Source organism: Miscanthus floridulus, chromosome 6, assembly GCF_019320115.1.
Source record: "Miscanthus floridulus cultivar M001 chromosome 6, ASM1932011v1, whole genome shotgun sequence".
Classification (NCBI taxonomy): Eukaryota; Viridiplantae; Streptophyta; class Magnoliopsida; order Poales; family Poaceae; genus Miscanthus; species Miscanthus floridulus.
The window spans coordinates 145,586,280-145,606,322 of record NC_089585.1 but is presented as its reverse complement, the minus strand read 5'-3'; the positions used below and the strand labels follow the sequence as shown (position 1 = coordinate 145,606,322).

The window sequence follows — 20,043 nt, the reverse complement described above, 5'->3', positions numbered from 1 at the left end:
TCTGAAGTCTGAAGCTCGCTTTCAGTTTGGGGGATCAATACTGCTAAACCCATATAGGAGGTGAATTTGCAATTGAGACTTGCATGTTAGTACTTAATAAGTAATATCCATCTTCAGTTTTTAAAATTGTTTTTAACTGAATAGGTTTTTTAATTGTTAGTAGTACAACTAGTATGTTTCTATTTGATCTGAGTTGGAGGCGTCAGCTCCACTTTCTGGTAACAATGGGTTATATTAGTTGCAATCCCTCCATCTAAAATTGTCCTTCATAGGTATTGAATAATGGTTCTGAATCTTCTTATACCTCAGGCTTGCAGTCATCAATCTTGAATTTTTCTTAAAGAACAGTGTTTAAATTTGCTGTTGCACATCTCAGATTGGTTGTTTCGGTAAACAATCATACAAAGAAATAATTTATTCTGAAATAATATGTTGAATGTCATACATAGATTTACAGTGGAGAACTTCAAAACAAGCTGGAAAATCAAGTCCCCTAGAATTTAAGATCACGAATAAACGCCCAAAAAAAGTCACAATTAACATACAACGTGAACAGGCTTCCAATTCCTCAGCATAGTATCTTCTGCTGATCATTAGCACATGGGAAGATCAACTGGGGGCGGCTCCAGTGACTGCAGTTCGCTGTACCCGTCCTCCACTAAGAAAGCCATTGCCAGGCCCCAGGTGATGTGCACGTCCAGATGGCAATGCATGAGCCACACACCTGGGTTGTCGGCGACGAACTGGATGACTGCCCAGCCGTTGACAGGCACCGCCACTGTGTTCCGCTGCGGCGGGTCGACGTAGTTGAACTTCTCGACGTCCTTCTTGGGGTCGAAGTTGCCGAAACCCTCCGCGAGGATGAAGAAATCATAGCCATGGATGTGGATGGGGTGGTTCTCTGGCGTGACGATGCTGGTGTCCTGCAGGACGACTTGCACCACGGAACCGAACCTGAGCGGGTACAGCTTGGTCCCAGGGACCGGCTGCCACAGTGCCTGGCTAACGTTCTGCGCCGTGTAGTCGAACTGCACCGGCGGGTACGCCGGGAAGTCGGTGGTGAAGACGCTGGGGATCTTGTAGTAGTGCGCGTGGAGGAGGGAGTCGGTCGTGGGGAAGACGAAGGAGACGTTGTTCATGCTGGCCGTGAAGCGGGTGTTGTTGTTGGGCCCCTTGCAGAGCTGGCCCGGCTTGCAGTTGAACAGGCCGAGGCCGACGGTGAAGAAGAGGTACTCGTCGACGTTCTCGTGGATCTTGACCCTGTTGGGGCTCTTGATCCCCGCGGCGAAGGCGGTGGCGGCGCCGGTGTCGTTGAAGGCCGGGAGCGCCGGGAACGCCGGCTGTATCTTGGGGCCGAAGTCGGAGGCGCAACCGCAGTCGTACTCGATGACGGCCGTGGTGGTGGTGTTGTCGAAGGCCACGTTCTGGCTGGAGACGTAGGCGCGCGCGGCGATGTAGTACCGGGTGGGCGCCTGGTCCATGGTGACGAGGACGTCGGTGGTCTGGCCCGGCGCGATCATGAGCACCGAGGTGGTGAAGGGCTTTGTGTAGGACGCGTCGGTGGCGACCACCGTCATCTTGTGCTGCGCGATGGTGACGAACAACTCGTGGTTGAGCGCCGCGTTGATGAACCGCAGCAGCGCCGTCTCGCCGGCCTTCACAGGAATGGCCGTCGTCTCTGCAGTGCCGATTGCCGAGCAAAGTAAAGACGCATTAATGCCAAAGGAGTTGAGCACGGATGGTGCTCTGTTTCGTGCAGGGTTTATGCGTGTCCGTGACTCCGTGTAGCGCATGCACCCACCCAAACATGCATGGGCATGCGAGATGAGGTACGTACCTTTCTGGGAGCATTTGAACAGGTCACCGGGCTGGCCGTTGATGGTGAACGCGTCGGAGACGTTGGGACCGCCGCCCGTCTTCTGCGCCTCCCGGATGACGTCGATCGGGTTCGCATCCCACCACTCCCCTGCCCATCGATAGATCACCGTCAAGAGTTTCAGTAACTATTACTCCGTTACGTTGTCATTGGTTGGTCAGATTAGACGTGAATGAAGCAGAAACAGCAAACGAGTAGAGGAGATGCAAAAGCAGGTAGAAGAAGAAGAACAGGGTGCAGACCGAGGATGACGGGGACTTCACGCGAGGGCTTGGCGAAGGGGTAGGTCTTGTTCTCCCTGGGGCGGATGATGAGCGCGCCGTAGACGGTGGCCCTGAGCCAGGAGCTGTGCGCGTGCCACCACAGCGTGCCCTCCTGCCCCTCGATGGTGAACCGGTACTTGTAGCTGCCGCCGGGCTTGATGGGGCACTGCGTCACGAACTCCGGCCCGTCCGCCCACCCAGTCCTCATCTGCCGGATGCCGTGCCTGCACACACCATGACACCGTCATGCAATAAGAACAGAAGCACGCGCATTGATCGACCAGACCACATGATCGAGACAGACCGGTGGATGGTTGAGAAAGTGAGAACGAACAGCGAAGGGGGTGTATTACGTACCAGTGGATGGTGACGTTGTACTGCGCCCGGTTGACGACGTTGATCACGAGCGTGTCGCCCTCCCTGACCTCCAGCAGTCGGCCCAGGGTACTGCCCGTTCACCGTGATGATGTTGTGCGTCTTGCACAGCCTCTTCACTGGCGTCTCTTGGACCTTGATGATGAGCACAAACATACATCGATCAGGCAAAAAAAATGTTTCACCTGCGCACTGAAAACACAGGTCTACCAGGCATGCATGTATTCACGCCGTGCCACGTACAACGAACTCATGGTGGTGCACTTCGGCGTCCGCCGCGAGCAGCGCAAGCGCGAGGCACGAGAGGAGAAGGAGCAGCCGGGACGACGACAGCGACGCCATGGCGAGAGCGAAAATGTTGCCGCGTCGGCGTTCGCTCGATGGAACCGCGGGGGCTTTGCTAGCTAGTGGTGGCTTTCCTCTGAAGGTTTCCGAGTTGGCGATGAGAGGCTTTGCCACCGAGCACGCACCGGAATATATAGCGTTCGAGGCAACGCGCCGGCTCTCCATGCGTGTTCGCCTCGTCCATTTCCCGCTGCGGGTGGTTGGTCGATTAGGTTTCGAACTTTTGAATTCGAGCATGGGGGAAAATGTTACCAGCAGCTGGCTGCAGCGGCCATATCCCTGTGCAAGTGACTGCGCGTGCAGCTCCAAGCTGATCATGTCATCTTGGGATCAATCAAACTATGCAGATGGTTTGGTGCACCCACTGGCCTGCCCCCTTTGGCGCCGCGATTTCACAGAACAAGGCAGTTCTTCTCCCACACGCTTCTGCAAACAAGCCAACACCTACTGTGTTTACGTTGTCATGTCTTTCAGTTGCGTCGACTTTTCAGAGTTCTTTCTGGTGATCCAAGCATTCAGCATTTCGCCGGTCAGCATTTGCGTTGAATCCACGGTACAGTAGATGCAGTGGAAAAGGCCCTAGAAGTAAACCATTTCATGCAGATCAGGAACAGTTTAATTTCCGGCTGTCGCCGATCTACTGCGTTCCAATTGGGATAGGATTTTGCATTGGTGCATCCTGTTACGCATCTTGGCTTTGAAACCGTAGAGTCGAGGAGTGTTTGTTTGTTGACCATCTCCTTCGTGGTCGATTAGTTATTCTGCCGCTATCATATATGCTGAAACTTGTGGGCAAAGGAACTTGGCTTCGAAACACAACACAATGATTACGAGTCAATCCATGACGTTTAGACGTACTGAGTGTCCTTTTTCTGCCTATGAATTGTTGGCCAGCATAAATCTAATGCCTTGAGCTTTGGCGGTATATGTTTCTGATGCGTCGGCAATAGAAACTGGTCGAAGTCATTTTGTACTGACTTTTTGATGCGAGGAGGTGGATTTGGTAGCCAATATTGCAGCGAGTGTCAATATTTGTTCCAACAAATCTTCGGAAACAATCTTTTGACAGAAACGATGTCACAAAATCCGATTATTGCTCAGTGCAATATATTCTAGATGCCACGCGTTTCTGGCTTTCATTTCCCTTTTCTTTTACAATACAGAGAACCTTTTTTTTTTTAGAACTATGAAATGGTGAACTCGGAAGCTAAGGTTATGCTTGCAACAGATCGATCAGTAGTCATGAAACGAACCGTTCATCCATAAGCAAATCAGGAAAGCAGTTTCTTTCTTCTTCCTGTGCTTTTTTTTTTCCTGCATCTGGCCATTGCTGAAAATGCGTACGTGCTGCTGTCATTTGAAAGTTGAGACTCTGAAATGCACTGGTCCTGAATTTGCAAGAAGATCAAACAGAAGAGATAACGCTAGCTTTTGCCGCAGCAGTTGACAATTGGAAGCGAACACTGAACTCTGAATAACATAAGAAAAAAGTCAAAAACAATGTTCTTTGGACCCCAGCTGTGCAAAGCCTGCATTTCGCCGTCCTTGACCGCCCAACCAGGCAACCAGGCATGAGGTAGGCTGGCAACCTGGCTAATCCGGGCCTTGCTGGCCCCCAGCGATGCGTCAGAAGACATGTCCAGGGAGCCGGTAGGAACGGCAGGTGGGAACAACAAATAAGCATGAACCAACCACCACGATCCCTTTGCAAAGTTCCTATCGCTCTGATCAGAATTTTCATTCAGGTGGTTGGGCATCCATCCATTCAATCATTTTCATTCCTGGAATTGCCATTTGGTGATTGCTGTCACCTCTACGACCCATGCTCCATGTGTTTCAATTTTCTTTTCTACGGCAGAGCTGCTTTGGAGGTTGGAGTGGACTGACCATGTCCAGGATATGCATTGGATTTTTTTTTTGTTCAAGGTTGGAAACGCTCATGCTTTCGTTTTCTGCAAATACAAATGCACTTTAGGATACCTACTGTGGACTTTGGACGGAGATGACCCTTCTGCTTAAAGCATGTTGCAGGCCTGCAAGTAGGGTAACTGTTGTGCAGATTTATTTGTGAAGTATGCTCAAGCCTGCATTAGGGTAACTGTTATGCAGATTTATTTGTGAGTAAAAGTCACGAGCTGTCTCTGGACTTGGACTGAGTCCTAACCTTAGAATTTTAAAATTTAAGTTCCCGAACTTGTATGCCAATGTCATCCAGTCCTCAACTATTGAACATTGATCTATGGGTCCAAAACATGTATAACAATTTTATCTAGGTCCATAAACTTGTCCCGGATGCATCTAAAGAGGCTCCTCCATGCGCTGATGTGGCACCGTGGTTTTCGTATATGTGGGCCCCACATGTCAACGTTGCTCTTCTCGCTCTCAAACATCTGCCTTCTCCACCGCGCACAGACCATGGTTTCCCAACGCCAAATATGGTGAAGGCACTTACCATCGTACCACAGTCCACCAACGCAGCCAAGGTTGAGAGTAGAGGTGCCAATTTAGTCCCGAGCAAAGATTTGGTGCCTGGGGCCATGGAGGCAGAGGTGTGCAAGGCGACGTGGGGAGGAACCGAAGATGACCACACATGAGATTTTTAGCGAAGCATAGACTCGTCATCACCGTTAAGCTATGTAATGGAGAGATAGGAGCTTATAAGAGAGGGTACAAAAGAAGAGAGGATGGAGAAAGAAGGTATGAGCCCCACATGTTGGGTCCATGTCAACACACCAATAAACACGTTGCATTAGTAGAGCGGATCACCGTCTGTTTAAACTAATGCTAGCATCCGAGATAAAAAAAATTGAAAACTAGACAACGCCAACGTACAAGTTTAATGACCCCTCATGTTTTTTTATTTAAAAAAATAAAAAACCGTGCCTAAGAATTTTGCTTGGAATATAATTAATAGAGAAGAAGTCCGTAACATACTTAAAAAAAAACAAACCCACGAATTAATGAGTCATATAGGCTTATAGTCGTAATGTCGTAGGGATCTATATATATTTTCATTCGTGTATGGACCACCCTTGTTCAATTTGTTCGGACTTCATAAGTTTGTGATGTTTAGTGTTCTCACGTAGTATGGCACTCTTGTCTAACTTGTTCAGACTTAAGTTTGTGTTGTTTAGCCAGCGCAATCTCTAGTAGTCCAGTGAATCAGTGGTCAGTGTGGACGCCGTTGCGATTTGTGAAGTCAAACGAAAGAGATGACCTGGCCCACCTGCCATTGAGTGCATAGCACGAAACGGTTTTGCCTTCGCTTTTGCTTACGCGTACGCGCGGCGAATCACGGCGCTCACCTTCCAACCGGACTTGACTCCGCCGCGGATTCCCCGCCAGATCTCATTTCTCGCCCCAACCCTAACCGCCGAGCGCCGGCGGTGGCCATGATGGCCACCGAGCCCTCGTCCCCGGGGAACCCCGTCGAGGACCTCGAAACACTACCCCTCGACTCCTCCTCCTCCAGTGTCGGTGTCGCGGCCACGACCGACCCCCTGCTCCGCCCACCTCCTCCCCCCTCGTCCACCTCCTCTCCCACCGCCGGCGAGAACCACGGCGCGTTTCTGGACGAGGAGGACGAGTATGGGGTGGAGGACTTCACGCCTCCCCCGGCTCCCCACGCCGATGCGGCCGCGACGAAGTCCCGCGAGGCGTCGCCGGGGTTCGCTGAGATCACTGTCTCCGAGCCTAGGAAGCACGCGGAGCCCGCGACCGGAGCCGTTGGCGTCATTCCAGGTTCGGCCAGCTACGTCTCCTACCTCATCGCCACTCGGGTGGCCGACGGCGGTGAGTTCCGCGTGCGCCGGCGCTTCCGCGACGTCGTGGCGCTCGCCGACCGCCTCGCGGAGACATACCGCGGCCTCTTCGTGCCGGCAAGGCCCGACAAGAGCATCGTCGAGGGGCAGGTCATGCAGCGGCACGACTTCGTGAACCAGCGATGCGTCACGATCCAGCGGTACCTCCGCCGCCTCGCCGCGCACCCCGTTGTCGGCCGCAGCCCCGTCCTCCACGCCTTCCTCACCGAGCCTAGCGGTATCCCCACTTCGGACGGTGAGTCCCCCAGGTGGAGCCCTGCGATGAGTGCTGCCACGTCCATGGCTGCTGCCGCTCCATTCACGCCTACGAAGAGTGGGAGGGACTTTTTTGGGGTGTTCAAGGACCTGAAGCAGACAGTAACCAATGGGTGGGTGGCAGTAAGGCCACCTCCAGTGGAGGAGGAGATCGACACAAAGTACCTTGTGCACAAGGCCAAGCTTGAGGACTTGGAGAAACATCTGGTGACAGCATCTCAGCAGGTAACTGCATATTTGCAAAGGTTTAATTTGCATGCTGTAGACTCTTGTTGTCATTACTCATTACAAATGCGTATTTGGTACCATTGTTGTTCTATAGGCACTAGGCAGAAAGAAAAAACAGGATAAATGGATAAGGTGATTAACTTCTGAGTGCTTGCTTGGAGAAGCCTGTACACTTGCATTTTGCTACCTGCAGAAAGATACATTTTATGCATCATAAGTTTTCTGTACTGATATACTAGTGTAAAGTAAACTAGCTAATCTACTACCATGGCATCATTTGTAGGCAGAGGCATTTGTTAAAGCTTATGATGATTTTAGAGCAACGACAGGTCTCTTGGGAATGTCATTCATCAAACTGGCTAAGTTTGAAAAGGAGCAGGCTACGTGTAGTTCTCAGAAAAGACGAGCTGCTGACCTCAGTAATTTTGCCAGTGCTGTTGTTAGAGTTAGCAGATCACAGGCAAAACTAAATGCTGAAATTGTAAAACATCTGGTAAGTGGGCTGACTTGAGTAAAGGAATATTTGCTTGGACATATGCTTTTAGGATTATTTTTTTTCCTTTTTATTTTGACATGTTCTATGCTTTTGCAGGGCATTATCCATGAGTACATGGAGACAATGGCTTCTGTTCATAACGCTTTTACTGTTCGTTCCAATGCTTTGCTTCGTGTGCAAAATTTGTCAGCAGAACTATATTTCTTGCATACCCGGGCGGGAAAACTTGAATCTGTATCATCGAGAGGAATGGATCAGGAAAGATCAAGGTATCAGAAGATAGAAGAACTGAAAGAAACAGTAAGAGCTACGGAAGATGCAAAAGCACATGCACTTAAAGAATTGGAACTTATCAAGGTAATTCATCAAAACTTATGAAACAAAGAAGGTGTACATTATGTGTGACAATTTCAACTGCAATATTGTTATTACTCATTACTCAAACAGACCCACAATTATTATCTATATTCTGGAAGGATACCAAAAATGTGTTCATAGATTATTCAGTTTGCAGTACATTAAGGATATAATGTTTGGGTTATTTTGTAACATGATGCCTAACACTAGCTAATGCTATATATTTGGATAATCCTCTGAAGCAGCCTGATTAAATCTATTTGTCATAATTGTTTGTGCTATGGAATTCTCATGAGCCAACACTTCTTTTGACCATGTCCAGTTAACATTTTTCCAAGTTAAGCTCACTGAAGCCAGAATGAACGAGATATCAGCTGACAAGTTGCTAAGCAGCCAAGAGTCCAGATTGTCTGATTCTAGCTATTGTCATGTTTGAGCTGTGGTGGAAGTATCAAGAATTTTAGAGTACATGCATTGTTAATGAATTTTCTGATTATCTATTCACCTTAACATTTTAAAACACGTCCTACTGCAATTCAAATGCTAGGTTATGCTATCCTGCTGACAAGATTCCTTTAAGAAAAACCATGTAGGCACAATTTTTTTTTGTGTGGAATAAGTGCTTTCATTAAATTATTAGAATTTCTAGAGATTTCTATTCAACCCTGAGAGTAAGGTTGCATCCATTTCAGGTGATACAAAAATACTGGTATGCATTGCACCATCAGCATTTATGTTTCAACTCATAGTCAAACTCACTGTTAGTTTTGAATCATAGATACAACTTTCGCAAGTACTTGGGAGTTGGAACAAGGTTCCACTGTTGAATTTTAGATCCCAAATGGTTTGCATTGCAGTTCAACATGGAGTATTTATGGCGTTTCTTTTTTATTTTATTTTATGGTAATGCAGGAAAACAACATGAATGAAATTAAAAGATTTAACAAGGAAAGGCGCCAGGATTTGGTGGAGGTGCTGAAAGGCTTTGTATCGGATCAGGTAGAAGCTCTCAACTTCTTACATGGTTTATGTTTTGGGTTGTTGTTCAGTTTGCAGTACATTTTTAGTTCTTTAACAAAAAGAAAAGATTAATTTAATCAGTTCAAGAAGAACAAAATGGTGAAAACTGAAAGGGGAGACGTCAGAGGTATTCAGGGAAAGGGTTATCAAAGAGGGCTCTTGGAAGGAAGAATAAGACATAAACAACATGTGGGAGAAGATGGCAACCAACATTCGGAAGGTGGCCTCAGAGGTGTGTGGAGTAACCAAAGGAAGCGGAGGCGAGGCTAAAGATACTTGGTGGTGGAACGAGGAAGTCCAAAGGGCTATTAAGGAGAAGAAAGAGTGTTATAGACGCTTGTACCATGACAGGAGTGTGGACAATATAGAGAAGTACAAGGTGGCAAAAAAGACTGCAAAGCGAGCTGTAAGTGTGGCAAAGGGTAGAGCGTACGAGGATCTTTACCAACGTTTGAGTACGAAGGAAGGAGAGAAGGACATTTATAGGATGGCTAGAGTTTGTGAGAGAAAGACAAGGGACTTTAACCAAGTTAAGTGCATTAAGGATGAAAGGGAGCATCTCTTGGTGAAGGAGGATGAGATCCGACATCGATGGCAAGAGTATTTTGACAAATTGTTCAATGGTGAGAATACGGACACAACCTTTCAGTAGGATGACTCTTTTGATGAAACCAATAGGCGTTTTGTGCGGAGAATCCAAAAATCTGAGGTCAGAGAGGCGTTGAAAAGGATGAAAGGAGGTAAGGCGATGGGACCGGATGGTATCCCAATCGAGATGTGGAGATGTCTCGGGGACATAGCTATAGTATGGCTAACCAAGCTGTTCAACCATATTTTTCGATCGAACAAGATGCTTGATGAGTGAAGAAGAAGTATATTGGTACCGATCTACAAGAATAAAGGGGATATTCAAAGTTGTACTAATTACCGGAGAATTAAGTTGATGAGTCATACTATGAAGCTATGGGAGAGTTATCGAGCATCGCTTGAGAGCAATAACGTGGGTCTCTATGAACCAATTTGGTTTCATGCCCGGAAGGTCAACCATGGAAGCCATTTTCTTAATAAGACAAGTTATGGAGCGGTATAGGGAGAAGAAGAAGGACCTACACATGGTTTTTGTTGACTTGGAGAAGGCTTGTGATAAAATACCAAGGAATGTTATGTGGTGGGCTTTGGACAAACATAAAGTCCCAACGAAGTACGTCGGGCTTATTAAGGACATGTACAACAATGTTGTGACTAGAGTTCGAATAAGTGATGGAGACACGGATGACTTCCCGATTAGGATAGGACTACATCAAGGGTCAGCTTTGAGCCCTTATTTGTTTGCCTTAATAATGGATGAGGTCACAAGAGACATACAAGGGGACATCCCTTGGTGTATGCTTTTCGCGGACGATGTAGTGCTAGTTGATGAAAGCCGAACAGGAGTGAATCAGAAACTGGAGTTATGGCGGGAGACTTTGGAGTCCAAAGGTTTTAGACTCAGTAGAACTAAAACTGAGTATATGAGATGTGACTTCGGCACTACTATTCGGGAGGAGGAAGATATTAGTTTGGAAGGTCAAGTAGTGCCTAGGAAGGATACCTTTCGATATTTAGGATCAATGCTACAGAGAGACGGGGATATTGATGAAGATGTTAGCCATAGAATCAAAGCAGGGTGGATGAAGTGGCGGCAAGCGTCTGGTGTCCTATGTGACAAAAGGGTACCACAGAAGCTAAAAGGCAAGTTTGATAGGACGGCGATTAGACCTGCTATGTTGTATGGTGCAGAATGTTGGCCTACGAAAAGACGACATGTTCAACAGATAAGTGTCGCGGAAATGCGTATGTTGCGTTGGATTTGCGGTCATACAAGAAGGGATCGAGTTCGGAACGATGATATACGTGATAGATTAGGGGTAGCACCAATTGAAGAGAAGCTTGTCCAACACCGGTTGAGATGGTTTGGACATGTCGAACGGAGATCTCCAGAGGCACCGGTGCGTAGTGGAATCCTAGGCTAGGATAGTAATGTGAAGAGAGGCAGAGGAAGACCGAAGTTGACTTGGGTGGAGGCAATAAAAGGAGACTTGAAAGGATGGAATATACCCAAAGACTTAGCCTTAGATAGGAGTGCTTGGAAGACAGCTATTCACGTACCTGAACCTTATTGCTTCTGCTGGGTTTCAACTCTAGCCTACCCCAACTTGTTTGGGACTTAAAGGCTTTGTTGTTGTTGTGATTGGGAATAATCAATCTACTGTATTGTTTACTGTAGACCTATCTTTGTACCTCCATGTTTTTTAACAGTAGTATTTGCCTGCTATTTAAACAACAGGAAAAACATGAGTGCTAAATGCTAGGTCTGTTGTGCATTTTTAGCTCTTTATAAAGGCAGAGCTGCTTCCACTGCTCCTGAAAAAGATAAGGTCATGTGAATTTTGTTTTATTATGTGTTGTGCGGTGCGCGTGTCCATGTGTGTATTGGAGGGAACAGCCAGGTTGCAGAACTAGAAACCTTCAAATGCAGTCTCAGCTTAGCTGATATGCTGGAAAAGCTGTGGAGTTAAGACTTGTGCGACCATTTGAATTACCTAGATCTCGAACAAGATGCCTGATGAGTGGAGGAGAAGTATATTGGTACCGATCTACAAGAATAAAGGGGATATTCAAAGTTGTACAAATTACCGAGGAATTAAGTTGATGAGCCATACTATGAAGCTATGGGAGAGAGTTATCGAGCATCGCTTGAGAGCAATAACGCGGGTCTCTATGAACCAATTTGGTTTCATGCCCGGAAGGTCAACCATGGAAGCTATTTTCTTAATAAGACAAGTTATGGAGCGGTATAGGGAGAAGAAGAAGGACCTACACATGATTTTTATTGACTTGGAGAAGGCTTATGATAAAATGCCAATGAATGTTATGTGGTGGGCGTTGGACAAACATAAAGTCCCAACGAAGTACGTCGGGCTCATTAAGGACATGTACAGCAATGTTGTGACTAGAGTTCGAACAAGTGATGGAGACACGGATGACTTCCCGATTAGGATAGGACTACATCAAGGGTCAGTTTTGAGCCCTTATTTGTTTGCTTTAGTGATGGATGAGGTCACAAGGGACATACAAGGGGACATCCCTTGGTGTATGCTTTTCGCGGACGATGTAGTGCTAGTTGATGAAAGCCGGACAGGAGTGAATCAGAAACTGGAGTTATGGCGGGAGACTTTGGAGTCCAAAGGTTTTAGACTTAGTAGAACTAAAACTGAGTATATGAGATGTGACTTCGGCACTACTACTCAGGAGGAGGAAGATGTTAGTTTGGAAGGTCAAGTAGTGCCTAGGAAGGATACCTTTCGATATTTATGATCAATGCTACAGAGGGACGGGGATATTGATGAAGATGTTAGCCATAGAATCAAAGTAGGGTGGATGAAGTGGCGGCAAGCGTCTGGTGTCCTATGTGACAAAAGGGTACCACAGAAGCTAAAAGGCAAATTTTATAGGACGGCGATTAGACCTGCTATGTTGTATGGTGCAGAATGTTGGCCTACGAAAAGACGACATATTCAACAGCTAAGTGTCGCGGAAATGCGTATGTTGCGTTGGATTTGCGGTCATACAAGAAGGGATCAAGTTCGGAACGATGATATACGTGATAGATTAGGGGTAGCGCCAATTGAAGAAAAGCTTGTCCAACACCGGTTGAGATGGTTTGGACATGTGCAACGGAGACCTCCAGATGCACCGGTGCGTAGTGGAATCCTAAGTCAGGATAGTAACGTGAAGAGAGGCAGAGGAAGACCGAAGTTGACTTGGGTAGAGGCAATAAAAGGAGACTTGAAAGGATGGAATATACCCAAAGACTTAGCCTTAGATAGGAGTGCTTGGAAGACAGCTATTCACGTGCCTGAACCTTGATTGCTTCTGTTGGGTTTCAACTCTAGCCTACCCCAACTTGTTTGGGACTTAAAGGCTTTGTTGTTGTTGTTGTTGTAGTGTTCATCTGTACGAAGGGCGGGCCTGGTGCAAGCGGTAGAGTTTTACCGCCTGTGACCGGAAGGTCCTAGGTTCGAGTCGCGGTCTCCTCGCATTGCACAAGCGAGGGTAAGGCTTGCCACTGACACTCTTCCCCAGACCCCGCACAGAGCGGGAGCTCTCTGCACTGGGTACGCCCTTTTAGTGTTCATCTGTACATTGGTAGACAACATCTTGGTTCTAATCGGTCTCCTGAACACAATCGTTACCAATGAAATGCATTGCCCTTATTTTACCTCAAAACGATATGCATTATGACCATTTTAATGCAAACCATTTCGATTGAGAAGAAACGAAATTTCCGAAAGTTAACATCAGACAGTTTAGCTGCACTTTATGAAAATTTTCTGTAATATAGGAGTGCACAATGTACTGTTCAGAGACAGTGCCTTTGCTATCTTGTATCTCCTTTTTGGGTGCAAAACGCCCACCTAAACAAATAGCATCATCGATGCATGTGAAGTTACTCAATCTAACCATGTTATGGTGGAAGTTATTGAAATTTGGATCTCTGATTTTTTGTTTTCTGTTGCTATGTTCAGGCCACATACTCGGATCATTTTGCTAGCATATGGACAAAGGTAGCAGAAGAAACAAAAGGATATGCAAAAAGCAGCTGTTGAAGTAGGATGTACATATACAGGTGAATTTGAGCTGTTATTGTGCAGCGTGAACGGAAGGGACAGATTTCTATGGATTTTTCTGGGTATTGGTATCTCCAGTTGTGTACCTGAAAATCCTCAGAAAAATATAGTATTACCATTTTCCGCGGTTCTTTTTTCTCAGCCTGGGCTTCATGTGAGTTTTTCCCTGTGCATTTACATGGAATCAGTTGGGTGAATTCCCTACCTTCCGAGATAACGAGATACATAAATGAGATCTCTCTTTTTTTTTCCTTCATGAGCTGTTGCACACTTGTGCTTACATACTTGTATCTCTCTCTCTTCTTGTTCTTTTTTTACTTTACATATCCTCATATGTTTTCTTTTACCCATTTTTTAGGAAATTTAGCTATTGTTCTGTAAAATCATTGTTTTCCAAATCGGCCTGAAAGATCTTGTTGACGTGCAAGGCCTGAACTCAAATAGTCACACGCGTGACGATTCAATAGTATGGTGGCACGGCGGTGGGTCTCCGAAATCCGAATCGCGGTACACCAAGTCACCAACTGAGGGCCACGTCTATCCAAGAAAGGTGAGCCACTCATCTTGCAAAATGCTGATTGTACATGAACGTGAGCTAGTGGTTGCTGTGGCACCTTGGTGTCCCTTTTGGGGCCATCGGCTTCAACATCACTGCTTATCCTCTACACGTAGGCGTTCTGTTCCGTTTCGGGCCTGTAACTTCTGATCCTTCATCCGAAGATTTCTTTCTCGCTTCCTTGCTTTCCGAGCACATAGGCTCCAAAACCCACCACAAATGGAAGGAACAACACAGACCCCGAATACTGATTGCCGCTCCAGCTCTGCCATGAAAAGTCGCCACGATTTGCGCCACAAGAAATCCACCCAAAAATCTAGGCCTGTGAGGCTGTGCTGCTTGCTGGCGCCGCCGAGCAGCGCAAAGAGTTTCGTTGCCGGTGAAAAAAAAAAACAATTGGAACTGGGGGTCGCGCATTGCTCTTTGTCCTCAGCGACAGAAACAAACTTGATACGTAACAAACTTGACAGAAACATGCTTCAAAGTTCAAACCACCACTACTTAGATTCAAAACAACCGAGATTTCGAAGAGTCTATTACCAACCACGGAACCACCACAAGCTGCTCCGTGTTCTCTGAGCCCTCCATTTCACCCCCATCACCGGGCACCGGCGCGGGCGCGCCTCGCCGCCCCCGCCGCCGTCTCAACGCACGAGGATGCTGCCGCACGCGCCATCCCGAACCCCGGGGGCCTTCAGGTTGAAACCGCAACTCCCCACCAAGCCGCCGCTCCTCACCTCTTCCTCTACCCCCACCCCCGCGGCCGCCTCCACGCGCGGCCGCCTCTGCGCCTCCACACGCCGGGACCTCCTCGTCCTCGTCCCCTCGCTAGTCGCGGCGTCCACCGTCCTCCAGTCCCTTCCCCTCGCCGCCTCCGCCGCGGCAGGCGATGACAAGCCGGCGCCAGAGCAGGCGGGCCCCGCCGCTCCGGCCTCGCCTCCGCCTCCAGCGGAGGAGCCAGCGCTGTCGAGGGTCTACGACGCCACGGTCATCGGGGAGCCCCAGGCCGTGGGGAAGGACGCGCGGCGGAGGGTGTGGGAGAAGCTGATGGCGGCCCGGGTGGTGTACCTGGGCGAGGCCGAGCTCGTGCCCGACCGCGACGACAGGGTGCTCGAGCTCGAGATCGTCAGGAAGCTCGTGGCCGCCTGCGCCGAGGCCGGGAGGAGCATCTCCCTCGCGCTCGAGGCCTTTCCCTGCGACCTCCAGGAGCAGCTCAACCAGTTCATGGATGGCAGGTAGTTGCAGTTTGTGTTAACACAACGAATCTTACCACTTTGCTAGTTGTGAGTTGTGACAAGTATAGTTGAGTAACACTACATATTGAATTCCTCGCTGTGATGTTGCAGTTGCAAGTTTGATTTCCATAGATGTAGAGAAGTCGGGAAATGGCTTATGGCAAGAGGCAAAACCGTGGCTCTGCTGGGATAACTAAAAATGTCTTCTAAGCTGTATATATAAAAGTCCTATAATGTTGGTTTTACCTTTTGCCTATATTTGTTCAATCTTTGGTGGAGAAAGCCTTCCAATACTTCATGTGGATGAACTTGTAACAATTCTTGCATTATGCAGAATTGATGGCAATAGCTTAAGACTTTATACATCTCACTGGGCACCAGAGCGATGGCAGGAGTATGAACCACTTTTGAATTACTGCCATGATAATGGAATAAAGCTTGTTGCTTGTGGAACTCCACTTGAGGTAATTAGTAATTGATTCTCACATGTGATTCAGGTATATTGGAGTCATAAGCAATCTTGTTCGTGAAGGGCGGGCCTGGTGCAAGCGGTAGAGTCTTACCGCCTGTGACCGGAAGGTCCCGGGTTCGAGTCGCGGTCTCCTCGCATTGCACAGGCGAGGGTAAGGCTCGCCACTAACACCCTTCCCCAGACCCCGCACAGAGCGGGAGCTCTCTGCTCTGGGTACGCCCTTTTTTTCAGCAATCTTGTTCGTTTATACTTCTGAATTTCAGACTCGTAACATTTTAAAATTGTACTAATTTAAAATTGATTTGCATTTTCAAACGGGAAAGGGAAAGCTTTTTTTTGTACCATGTATTGTAATGTCTTTGCCTGCTTAAGCACCTCTGCTACATGCTTTTTCATCCCTTCCTAGTAAATCTCTGTATGAAACTTATCTGATATCTAAATGTAATATGTAAGCTTAGCTTACCCTAAATTACTGTGTGAAAATTATCTAGTGCTTTTTCTTGACTAGGTGGTAAGAACTGTGCAAGCGGAAGGAATTAGAGGCCTTTCAAAAGCTCAAAGAAAGCTTTATGCTCCTCCAGCTGGCTCAGGCTTCATTTCTGGTTTTACATCCATCTCAGGCCGATCATTGATAGACAAAATTTCATCAACTCGTGGTTTCCCTTTTGGCCCAAGCTCATATTTATCAGCACAGGCAAGAGTAGTTGATGATTATACCATGTCCCAGACAATAATGAAAGAAATTACTAATGGAGATCCTTCAGGGATGCTTGTTGTTGTAACTGGTGCGAGTCATGTTATTTATGGACCACGAGGAATTGGTGTTCCAGCTAGGATATCTAAAAAGATGCAAAAGAAAAAACAAGTTGTGGTACTCCTTGATCCTGAGAGACAAAGTATAAGGAGAGAAGGTGAAATCCCTGTAGCTGATTTCTTATGGTACTCTGCTGCCAAGCCATGCAGTCGGAATTGCTTTGATCGTGCTGAAATCGCTAGAGTTATGAATGCTGCTGGCAGGAGACGTGAAGCTTTACCTCAGGTTATCACTCACTCTTTCTCAGTATAAGTTGAGTGCTCTTGATGCTATATGCATTACCTGCTTCCTGTAACATCTTGGGAGTAGTTATTAATCTAAAGGCAAATGTAATCAGTACTGATTGTTATACATGAACTGTAGAACAAGAAAATATTGTTATGAACTTATGATAACTCCTTTTCAAGTCTATCTTGCTATGATAAGTACTCATATTTTCTTACAATAGAGCTGACTGAACTTCCTGTATTTCTATGACAGGATCTTCAGAAAGGAATAGATCTTGGTGTAGTTTCTCCTGAGATATTGCAGAACTTTTTTGACCTTGAGAAATACCCTGTTATGGCGGAACTGATTCACCGTTTCCAAGTAAGCAGCTCCTGTAGTCTTTATCTCTCACTCTTTCCCCTTTTAGAAATGCCAATTAAAGATGCCGCTTAGTATTTTAGGTTGGATGACATGGTTAAATTGTTGAAAGTTAAAGCTGGCCATTTTCTGCAGGGTTTCCGTGAAAGGTTGCTAGCAGATCCCAAGTTTCTGCATAGATTAGCTATTGAAGAGGGTATATCAATAACTACCACTCTTCTAGCACAATATGAAAAACGAAAAGGACGTTTTTTCGAAGAGATCGACTATGTTCTCACTGATACAATTAGGGGTTCTGTTGTTGACTTCTTTACAGTGTGGCTTCCTGCACCTACAATTTCGCTCTTATCTTTTGCCGACGATGGCTCTGGTGAGAGTGTGGAGCTTCTGAAAGGAATTTTAGGATCAGTGCCAGATAATGCATTTCAAAAGGGTATTGTTGGGCAGAATTGGAACATTAACCAGAGGTTTGCATCGGTGCTTATGGGTGGTCTAAAACTTGCTGGCGTTGGATTCATTTCTAGTATTGGAGCTGGAGTTGCTTCAGATGTCTTATATGGTGCCCGTCAGATTCTTAAACCTTCTGCAAGTATGGAAGTGGGGCGCAAAAGAACTCCGATCTGGAAAGCAGCAACTGTTTATAGTTGCTTCCTTGGAACATCAGCAAACCTGCGATATCAGGTAGTTTGCCAAGAGCATCTTTATGTTTACTCAAGTGATGTTAGTTATGAAAAGCTATTTTGTCGGTGGTTGCATATATTAGGACATGTGTCAGTGATGGTTAAAATATGTTGTAATGTTACATGCTGAGAATGGGAGTTGGTAACATCAAAATTAGGCCTTGCAACTGCAGCTCATCTGCAATCAGTAACTCACTGATGCATTAGATTATCCAAGTAAATGCATCTTATAATTTCCTCTATTTTTCGCAACAGTGTTAACCTTTTCCAATGAACATGTTTCAGGTCATAGCTGGTCTGATTGAGCATCGGCTAGGAGAGGATCTGATGGCCTACTATAACCAGCCACTTCTTGCTAACCTGGTGTCCTTTGTTTCAAGGACAGTTAACTCATACTGGGGAACACAGGTTTACCACTTTTGCACTTTACATTAACCCTATAATGTTTTGGTATTTATTAAATTGCACTTTTGAATCTGGCTGAACACCAAAAACAAGTGTTCCCCTCTTTCTTCGAACAAGAAACTTTACAGTCTCTTTCTTATTTTAGCATAGGACCAATGATGTTAGAATAAGGTATGCTAGTGAGCAACCCTCCAATTCCAATTGATTGGTTTTTCAGTTTGTAGGCATAGTTAGGAGGCAACTCAGTCTGCTAGGCACTAGCATTGGACTCTGGAACTGGTTGCTTTAATTCTGGCATTTTTATTTTGCCTGTTCAACTTTGCTACATGAACTTCAGTATATATGATCTTAGGCTGGTCCTGATCTAATTGAGATAAAAGGAATCATCAGTACTCATCACATTTTGTTGTTGCTTCTTGAATAGGCTTTTCTTTTATTGATAAAATTCTATTGAATACCTTTGGAAGGAAATTAAAACCTTACAATAGAAGGATTTGATGGAAGTCTGTGATTTACTCATGGTAGTATTTGCACTACATCTCGCTGTACTGACACCATGATTCTTGCAGCAATGGATCGATCTTGCACGAGCTACAGGCGTGCAAAGTACTAAGAAAGAGCTGCCTTCTCCTGAGGTTTCGAGTGCATCTGAAATGCCACTGCTAGAATGTGGCACGACAGAAGTACAGAACGTGGACGACAGCAGTAATAACCAACCAAATGACTTGACATAGTCATCACGCAGTGACCTAATTTGTTGTGGCCATACAAACAAAACACAGAGCAGCTTTGTTCCATGACACACCATACACGATACAACTGTACAGACATATAAACGAGATGTCTTCTTAGAGCCAGATTGAAGCTTAGCCATCGCGTCATGTGGAGAGACAAATCTGAAATTCTGAAGAGCAAAGCTTTGAAGACTTTCACATTGTTATGATCAGAAAGCCGTTTTTACACCCTCACCGAATACCGTTTGTACATTCACAGAGGAGACGATCGAAGAATTTTTTTGAATCCTGTACAGCATTTTACAGCATTGTTATATGGCAAGGATCAGGATTGCCGCTTGTGAATTGTGATACACCTTGTATGCACTTGAATCCAGAGTGCTTGACGTTCTTATGTTTCCTGTGGTATTGTTATGGTGTGATCAAACTAGTCCTTATGTGAACTACCAAACAGCAGGCTAACTGTTTTCACCATCTCTGTTTGCTTGAACTTATCAGTTATGGTATAGTATTTTTCTCTCACAACAAAACAGCATCAGTTAGCTTATTAGCCGTAAAAACCATAAGCCGAATATGAACTCGAACCAGGCGAGTAGGCGACTTTCACCCGTGATTGATCCCAGGAACTCAAAATCCAACGCCTGAGAATTTTAATCCTGCCAGGCAAGTTTGCCTGATGTCGAACCGAACAGGCTAGCTTCACGTGGCATTTCTTCCTGGTGACCGCGTGTCTTTGAGTACAGAACACTGCACTTATAAAGCGGAAAAAGTCTACGTAACCCTCTGACGTATTGAGGCTGGTCTGCATAACCCCTGAACTATAAAAGTACACATTAAACTTCGTAAAACCGGACAA

At 46.2% G+C, this 20,043-nt stretch overlaps 2 protein-coding genes across 2 annotated transcripts; one reads left to right on the top strand and one right to left on the bottom strand.

Annotated features, from left to right (window-relative positions):
• Positions 1-400: 400 nt before the first annotated feature.
• On the bottom strand, positions 401-2,941 carry LOC136460089 (laccase-3-like). The gene is given in 6 exon segments (XM_066459923.1): positions 401-1,678; positions 1,838-1,966; positions 2,119-2,363; positions 2,497-2,573; positions 2,575-2,649; positions 2,758-2,941. Coding segments are annotated over 6 exon segments (1,710 nt in total). The 5' UTR covers positions 2,857-2,941; the 3' UTR covers positions 401-593.
• Positions 2,942-6,170: 3,229 nt separating this feature from the next.
• On the top strand, positions 6,171-19,661 carry LOC136457257 (protein RETICULATA-RELATED 5, chloroplastic-like). The gene is made up of 12 exons (XM_066457329.1): positions 6,171-7,160; positions 7,447-7,656; positions 7,756-8,016; positions 8,929-9,015; positions 13,605-13,662; positions 15,290-15,497; positions 15,832-15,961; positions 16,478-17,008; positions 17,264-17,371; positions 17,504-18,049; positions 18,334-18,456; positions 19,023-19,661. The coding sequence occupies exons 1-12, from the start codon at positions 6,252-6,254 to the stop codon at positions 19,185-19,187; spliced, it is 3,336 nt and encodes a 1,111-aa protein (XP_066313426.1). The 5' UTR covers positions 6,171-6,251; the 3' UTR covers positions 19,188-19,661.
• The last annotated feature ends 382 nt before the right edge of the window (positions 19,662-20,043 follow it).

Excerpts from the sequence above, each read along its gene's own strand:
- LOC136457257 (XM_066457329.1), top strand. The coding sequence starts at position 6,252 with ATGATGGCCACCGAGCCCTCGTCCCCGGGGAACCCCGTCGAGGACCTC. Across the intron at positions 7,161-7,446 it reads TGGTGACAGCATCTCAGCAG|GCAGAGGCATTTGTTAAAGC; the intron begins GTAACTGCATAT and ends CATCATTTGTAG. Across the intron at positions 7,657-7,755 it reads CTGAAATTGTAAAACATCTG|GGCATTATCCATGAGTACAT; the intron begins GTAAGTGGGCTG and ends ATGCTTTTGCAG.